The 7,810-nt window shown below is 68.8% G+C and overlaps 1 protein-coding gene across 4 annotated transcripts; it reads left to right on the top strand.

The window, feature by feature from the left end:
• Window positions 1-317: 317 nt before the first annotated feature.
• Window positions 318-7,790, top strand: CAMKV (CaM kinase like vesicle associated). Of its 4 annotated transcripts, none has more exons than XM_055708642.1 (11): window positions 318-558; window positions 3,650-3,758; window positions 4,986-5,117; window positions 5,189-5,263; window positions 5,340-5,478; window positions 5,559-5,679; window positions 6,069-6,144; window positions 6,227-6,363; window positions 6,445-6,523; window positions 6,599-6,686; window positions 6,891-7,790. In XM_055708642.1, exons 2-11 carry the CDS (start codon window positions 3,664-3,666, stop codon window positions 7,122-7,124), a joined length of 1,176 nt encoding a protein of 391 aa, XP_055564617.1. In that variant the 5' UTR covers window positions 318-558; window positions 3,650-3,663; the 3' UTR covers window positions 7,125-7,790. The 4 variants fall into 4 exon arrangements, with proteins under 4 accessions (XP_055564617.1, XP_055564614.1, XP_055564616.1 ...); XM_055708639.1 differs by lacking the exon at window positions 318-558 and adding an exon at window positions 3,413-3,560; XM_055708641.1 differs by lacking the exon at window positions 318-558 and adding an exon at window positions 3,442-3,531.
• The last annotated feature ends 20 nt before the right edge of the window (window positions 7,791-7,810 follow it).

The following is a 7,810-nucleotide window of genomic DNA, read 5'->3' on the forward strand; positions in this document are numbered from 1 at the left end:
GAACGGAGCGAGCCGCGGGGGGTCACGGGTATTTACGCACCCCCCGAGCCGCCGCCGCGTGGGCAACGGCGCGGGGTCCCGTGGGTTCCCGGACCCCAGGCAGTGGCAGCGTCCCGGCCCGCTGGTGGTGGCTGCGCCGCCGCCCTGCCCAGGGCAGTGGCCGCCCCGGGGGACACGGCTGCCCCGTCCCGCCGCGCTGCGGGGGCGCGTCCCCGGAGCCACGCGCGTCCCAGCCCCGCGGGCGCCTCTCCCGCGCGCGACGGGCGGGGCGCGAAGTTTGGCGGTGACGTCAGGGGCGGGGAGGGGCGCCCCGGGGGCGGGGCCCCGCGGTCCCGCCCCCCCAACTTGCCGCGCCGGGCGCGCGGGGCCGCGCCGCGACGGACCGACGGCTCGGCTCGGCTCGGCTCGGCCCGGCCCGGCTCGGCTCGGCTCGGCTCGGCTCGGCTCGGCCCGGCACCGCACCGGCCCCGCGCGGAAGGGCGGGAGGGAGGGGCGTGCGGCCCCCCCAAGCGGCGGCCCCGGGCCGCGGCCCCCCTTTGCGGTCGGAGAGGCGTGCAGGTGAGCGCCGCGCCGCGCCGGGACAGCCCCGAGCCCAGCCGTGCCGGTCCGTGCCGTGGGCGAGGGGGGCCGGGCCCGGGGTGGGCGCGTTGCTGGGCTTCGGCACTTGGCCGGGGGCTGCCCCCGCGCTGTCCCCCGCCCCGCGGTGGCCCGGTACCCCCCGGCGGAGCCAGACCCGGCTCCGTGTGCGCCCCGACGGCCGCCCGCCACCGCCCCTGCCCCGCCGGCACCCCGCGTCCCGCAGAGCCCCAGCCCCGACGGGCGCCGCGGGCACGGCGCGCTGCCGGAGCCCGGCCCCCCCCCCCGCGCGTCCCTGCTCGCCCCCCCGGGGCCGGTGCGGAGCCCGGCGAGCCGGGCCGGGGGGCCTCGCCCCGCGCCCCCGCCGCCCAGCCTCCTCTCCCGGGCCCCGGCCCCTCTCTCCCGCAGCCCCGCTCCCCTCCCGCTGCCGCATCGCTCCCAGCCGGCCGCGGCCGAAAGCTCCCCTGCGGTGCGCGGCCCGGGCTGCCCCTCGCCCCTCTGCCGGGGCTGGGGGTCGGGGGCTGCGGCCCGGCCCCGCCGCTGCCCAGCCCGGGCGCTCCTGCGGGCAGCGCGGGACTGGCGCAGCCCCTCCGCCTGCCGCCTCCTGCACTGCTGGTGTGCCGGTCCGTCTCGGCCCGGCGGCGTTTTCTGCCTCTCCTCGGTGCATCCTTCCCCCGGGATGTGGGGGGTGGGATGCCAGCGGAGACCCCCTCCACGGACACGTCCAGGGCAGCTGCAGGTGGAAGCGGGGTTGCAGATGGAGCGCCGGCCGGTGGCACCCCACGCCGTGGGGCAGGGCTGGGGTGCGGGGGGCTGGGGGACCCACTGGTGAGGGCTGCGTGGCTGCGTCATCCCTCCGTGCCATCCGCACCCGGCCACCCACTTCCCCGCTATTGTCTTACACCTGCTGTTGCTTCTGCTCCCAAATTAGATGCTTTGGGGAGGGGGGAGTGGGGGGGGGCTGGCTGCGCACGGGTGCCAGCACAGCACCCAGCCTCCCCCCCGGCACCCCAGGGAGGGAGCGCTTGCCCCTTCACCCACCCCTTCTCTGGGCACCCCTGCCACGGTGGGGGCGCTCTCGCCTGTGGGGCGCAGGTGCTGGCCCCAATGTGGGGCTAGGTGCCAGCCTCACTTGTGGGGTACCCCACGAGAGCTGAGCCCCCCTGAGCCAGCCTCGGGCAGGGGAGGGTGCCAGTGCTCAGCCCTGGCAGGATGGGTCCCCACTAAACCAATGGGAACTAATTTTATGAGCGCAGATTAGCTGAGCACTCACAGAGACAGCAATAAAATCCCGATATATCATCCCACCCGGGTCCCCTTCCCAGCTAATCCTGGCATCATGCCGCCGGCGCTGGCAGCATTCCCACCCACCCGCAGGCCAGCCCTGCCTGTGCCAGCCCGTGGCACCGAGCCTGCCGCCATGCCAGCAGCTGCCAGGACAGCCCTCGTCCCCCTCGGCTGGCCACAGTGGCATGGTAGAGCCGAGGTCGTGTGGCAGGGGGCCATGCAGGTGCCAGGCAGGACACGTTTGCCAGGGAGGCTGTTGGGATGAACCAAGTGTGGGCTGGAAAGCCTCACCCGGTCTGTGGCATGGGCAGGGGTGTCCCATGGGTGGTCTGCTTCTCTTTTGGGGCTGGGTGCACCCTGAGTGGGACAGGGCAGGTGCTCTTGCCCATTGTGGGCTTTCTCGGCAGGAGGGTGCCTGGGTGTCATGTGAGCAGGGAGCACCCATCTTGCAGGCATCGCTGGGGCAGGCACAGAGGGCAGGTCAGCTCCAAGGGATTAAGGCAGGAAGGAGCATCCCCCTTTTCCCTAGCCTGCTGCACCCACAGCCCACCCAGATTTGGGGTCAGTCACCCCAGGGAATGCTGAGGTGCATGCCCAGGGTGCTGTGGACAGGACCACCTTCCTCCCAGAGCTCACGTGGCGGAGACGGGGCCATGCACCCGCAGGTGGGTTGGGTGCTGCCAGGTGCTACCCGTCCCTGCCCCCTCCGAAGGATGTGCCGCTTTCTGCATCTCCAGCTCCCATTGCCATAGCAACAGGCTCGGCGCTTGGGTACCCGCGATGCCGGCTCCCGCATCCCGCACTGCCATCCTGCCCGTGGCCCTCGCTGCCAGGCCCCCGGGCGCTGCTGGCACAGCATGGCAAGGCCAGCACATCCGCAGCGTGGCATTTCAGGAGCTTTAGCACCGGGTGATGAGTGCCTCCAGCGTCGTGCCAGCATCCCGTTGTGGGGTCCTGCTTGGGTCCATCCAAGAGGACTGGGGGGGGGGGGCCTGGGCAGCCCTGTCTCTTTCTGAGCCATCAGAAAATAGCATCAGCTGGAACTTCCTCCTGGTAACAGGGTGGGAAAAGGAAAAAAATCACTTCATGGGACCAATTTTTTGCTGGGAAGCTTCCAAGCAGGGTCTGGTTTCGAAGGGTTCTCAGCAGGAAAGCAAGGGGCAAAATGTCCTGCCAAAAGGGCCAGAGGAGCTGGCACGTGCCGAGGTCGGTGACCTGCCCACTGCAGGCAGCAGGAGTGCCGGCACTGCTGAACAGCCGTGCCCGCCTGCCCGGTGCTGCAGTTGGGCACCCGGGGCTGGTCAGGGCCAGGGAGCTGAGGCTGGTGTAAGTCACTGCACATGTGACAGTGTGCAATGATGTTTTGCCTGGGGAAACCCTGACTACAGAAATGTCACCGTGAGGCAAAACCGGGGCAAAACCGAGCTGAGATACCGGAAAGGGTCTGTGCCTCCACTTGCTTCCCTAGTGGGTGCTCCAGGCTCTGCGCTAGCCCTGGCTACTTAATAAATCATTAACAATCTGTGAACTGGGGCCAGGGGGGCTGGCTCGCAGCCCTGCCGGCGCCCCAAGCCCAGGCAGAGCGGCCGGATGCCACGGGGATGGACGCGCATTGGTGGCATTGGGCATGTGGTGGCTTGTGGTAGCCAGGGAGCAAAAGCAGCCGCTGTACTTCGTCAGGTTTTACAGCACTAGCTGTAACTAGCACGGCTCGGGGGGGGCTGGTGCAGTTCCGGGGGGTGGAGGGTGGTGCCGGGGTGCTCACCGCCTCTCCCTGCCCTGCCAGCACCGGGCCCTGCGATGCCGTTTGGCTGCGTGACACTGGGAGACAAGAAAGATTATAACCAGCCGTCTGAGGTGACCGACAGATATGACCTGGGCCAGGTCATCAAAACGTGAGTTGGTCCCTCCCTGGCCCCGCGGGTGCCCCAGGGACCCCAACCGCCTGTGTGCTGCGGGCTGAGGAGCAGCACGATGCTGCCCATGGTCCACAGCTGGGCTGGGCAGGGCACATGCTGGGGTGGCTGTCCCCTAGTCCCTCTCGCTGCTGGGGGTGGGGGGTATCTGTCGCCAGCTCCAAGGAGGGTGGCGAGGTTTCCCAGCTGCTGCTGGCTGCAGCTGGGCAGCTCCCCGTATCGCTACCTCCTCCCCCCAGATTTGCGGGGATTGCAGCAATTCCACACGATCCCAGCTCCCCTGAGTGCTCCAGGAAGCAGGAGGGCTCTGCTCCAGTAAAGAAAAGGACAGATGTCGTCTGCAGGGGACAAGTGCTGCTGCTTCCCCACTTTGATTGCTATGCTGGGGGACCCGCTTTGATTGCTATGCTGGGGGACCCGCTAGGAAGCACTTCAAAAAATGAAGCCCCCAGACCCAACTGAGAGTGGTTTGACCCCAAAATATTCAGCAGAAATTTTTCCATCGGCCTTCAAAACACCAGGACCGCTTGGCTGTGGGTCATGCCTGGCAGGGTGATGTGTTGTGGCAGTGGGGACCTGTTTGGGTGCTCCTAGAGCTTTACTCCATCCTCTGGGCAGCCTGTCCCAAAACCCATGGGTCCCAGCTGCCCTGCACCCAAGGCGGTGGCCATGAGGATTTTGGTGCAGCCGGGGGGTGCAGGAAAGCCCAAGGCTTTGGCAGAGCGGTGCCAAGTGTGCCCCAGGGGCTCCCCTGCGGCTCTGGCCTGGCCGATGGGCTCGAGCACCATTAATAATAGAACAGAAATATTGCAGCATCCCCAGGCAACCGGTGCATATCCCCTTCTTTCTTCCCGACTGCAGCACTGACATTAATGTTGGGGTGTGCTGCTGTTCTGCCTTGGCATGGGCAGCTCGGCAGTGGGTCTGACCCCGGCTGCTGTGGGGAGGGGGCTTTTTAATCAGCAAATTTCCTCCCTTCCCTATTGATCTGCTTGTTCCATATCAGTTCCTTCTCACTGGCTTTCACACACACACATCCTCTTGCCTCCAGAGAGACTCTTCACTGCAGCTTCCTTCCACCCCAGCAGCATCTCCCCTCACTGCTGGGATTGGGGTGGGGTGGGGGTGCTGGTGGGTCTGGGGACCACCCAAGCACCACGAGCTGGGCAGTCCCCAGGGGGGTGACAGCTGCAGGCACCCTTGCAGGGAGGAGTTCTGTGAAATCTTCCGGGCCAAGGAGAAGACAACAGGGAAGCTGTACACCTGCAAGAAGTTTCTGAAGCGAGATGGGCGGAAAGTGCGGAAGGCGGCCAAAAATGAGATCATTATCCTCAAAATGTGAGTGCTGGGGCCAGGGGGGGCTTCCAGGCAAAGCAGGGACCCCTGCCCATGCCCCTATGTGTCTGTAGGGTGAAGCACCCCAACATTCTACAGCTGGTGGACGTCTACATCACCCGCAAGGAGTATTTCATCTTCCTGGAGCTGTAAGTTTTGGGGGTGCGGGGGGCTGGCGGGGGGTGCCCCGTTGGGGGTGTGTCTTGGCAGAGCTGCTGTTGGCAGGGCCACTGGCCGGGAAGTCTTCGACTGGATCCTGGACCAGGGGTACTATTCGGAGAGGGACACCAGCAACGTCATCCGGCAGGTGCTGGAGGCGGTTGCCTACCTGCACTCACTCAAGATTGTCCACAGGAACCTCAAGGTGGGTGGGGGAGTGGGTGGGAGGACCCGTGGGTGCTGGTGTGCCCCCCACCCCAGTGCTCACGGCCCTTGCGCCCGCAGCTGGAGAACCTGGTGTACTATAACCGCCTGAAGAACTCCAAGATCGTCATCAGCGACTTCCACCTGGCCAAGTTGGAGAATGGGCTCATCAAGGAGCCCTGTGGCACCCCTGAGTACCTGGGTGGGTGAGAGCCAGCCGGGCGGGCGGGTGGGTGGGCGGGGGTGGGTAGCACTGCCGGGGTCCCAGCACGTCCCTGCTGCTCCTGGCCACACTGGGGACCAGTCCTGGGGGCTCCCATCGGATACGTGATGGTCATGGGTGCTCCTGGCAGGTCCCTCCTGCTTCCCATCACCCCAGGGCTGATCCTGGGTTCTCCCAGTGGGTCCCTGTGGCTCCCCATCACCCCGGGGCTGATCCTGGGTGCTCCTGCTGGGTCTCTGCTGCTCCCCATCACCCCGGGGCCAATGCACGGTGCTCCCAGTTGGTATCTCCCTCTCCCCATCACCCTGGGGGTGAGGGGCCAGGGCACTGGGGACCCCGGGGCAGGGCTGCTCTCCTGTCCCTCGCAGCTCCGGAGGTGGTGGGGCGGCAGCGGTACGGGCGGCCAGTGGACTGCTGGGCCATCGGCGTCATCATGTACATCCTGTGAGTGCGGGGTGAAGGCCAGGGTGGTCGTGGGGGGCCAGGGGCCAGGGGCTGGTCTAAGCCCCCCTACCCTGTCCCCCAGCCTCTCGGGGAACCCCCCCTTCTATGAGGAGGCAGACGAGGATGACTATGAGAACCATGACAAGAACCTCTTCCGCAAAATCCTGGCTGGGGACTACGAATTTGATCCGCCATACTGGGACGACATCTCGCAGGCAGGTGAGCCCTGCACTGGGAGGGGGACACACACAGGGTCCCACGTTGTCCCCCTGCACTCACTTCCCCACCCTGTGTCCCCAGCCAAGGAGCTGGTGACGCGCCTGATGGAGGTGGAGCAGGACCAGCGGATCACAGCGGAGGAGGCCATCTCCCACGAGTGGTGAGGGGCAGCGGGGGTGGGCAGGGGGCTGGGGGGGGGCTGGCAGGGGCTGCTCACCCCTCCCTGCCTACCCAGGATCTCCGGCAACGCTGCCTCCGACAAGAACATCAAGGATGGTGTCTGTGCCCAGATCGAGAAGAACTTTGCCCGGGCCAAGTGGAAGGTGGGTGGGGGTGCCCCGTGCCTCAGTTTCCCCTCTCAGCCGAGCCCAGCCCAGCTGTCAGCCTGGGGCAGGGGGCGGGGCTGCCACCCCCTGCGACCCCACCAGCCCCCCGCAGGCATCCCTGGTGGGGGACCCGACGCCCCGGTGAGGGGCCCGGGGGCAGGGCAGCACCCCACCGCCCCCCGCCTCTCCCTCCGCCCGCAGAAAGCCGTGCGAGTGACGACGCTCATGAAACGCCTGCGGGCGCCCGAGCAGACGGAGACGGCCCCGGCCCCGGCCCCGGCCCCCGCCGCCGCCGCCGCCGCCGCCACGGACACTGCGGCCCCCGGCACGCCGCCCGCCGCCGCGCAGTCCCCGGCCCCCCGCCCGCCGCCCGCCGCCACGTGTAATGGGGACGGGGCCGCCGCCGCCGAGGCCCCCAGCGAGCAGGCCGGCTGAGCGGCGCCCCCCGCTCCTCTGTACATAGCCCCGGCATGGCCCCCCCGCGCCCCCGCCTGCGGCCCCTTTTCTACGTGCCCCGACGGAGAGCCGGCCGCGGGGCAGAGCCCTGCATGGAGCCCGTCCTCCCCGGCCCCCCTCTCCCCCCTCGGTGGCTTTGCCGGTCGGTCTGTCCCCCCCGCCCCGTCACTCCCCCCTCCCCCTGCTCTCTCAGTCTGTCCCCCGCCGCCGTCCTCCCCCGGGGATGCCCAGAGATACGGGGCAGCCCTCCGGCCGCGAGCCCCGCAGGGCTGGGGGGGCGGCGCGGGGCCCCCGGACACGCGTGCATGTGCGGGGCCGTGAGAGGGTCGCGGGCAGAGCATCTGCACCACCCCCCCCTCCCATCCCGGGGGGGCGCAGCGGGCAGAGCACCTGGCAGCCCCCCTCATCCCGGGGGGCCGCGTAGCGGGGGGCGAGGCGGCACGGACCCCCTCCCCGCCCGGGGGCGGCCCGCGCGCCCCCGCGCATCGTGTCCGGAGGATCCCGAGCGGCCTCCCCGTGCCCCCCCGGCCCGGACCCCGCTTCCCCCCCGCAGCTGCATGCCTGCAGGGCCGGCTCTGCCCGCGGCTGCCGCCGGCGCCCCCCGCTGTATCTCTGGCAAATAAAGACCCGCTGAGGACAAACTGAGACGGCACCAGCGCCTGCCC

This window comes from Falco cherrug, chromosome 4 (genome assembly GCF_023634085.1).
Source record: "Falco cherrug isolate bFalChe1 chromosome 4, bFalChe1.pri, whole genome shotgun sequence".
Taxonomy (NCBI): domain Eukaryota; kingdom Metazoa; phylum Chordata; class Aves; order Falconiformes; family Falconidae; genus Falco; species Falco cherrug.

Coding starts and splice junctions, on each gene's coding strand:
- CAMKV (XM_055708639.1), top strand. CDS start 3,491: ATGTGGTGGCTTGTGGTAGCCAGGGAGCAAAAGCAGCCGCTGTACTTC. Junction 5,479..5,558: donor TTGTCCACAGGAACCTCAAG/GTGGGTGGGGGA, acceptor TTGCGCCCGCAG/CTGGAGAACCTGGTGTACTA. Junction 6,524..6,598: donor GAGGCCATCTCCCACGAGTG/GTGAGGGGCAGC, acceptor CTGCCTACCCAG/GATCTCCGGCAACGCTGCCT.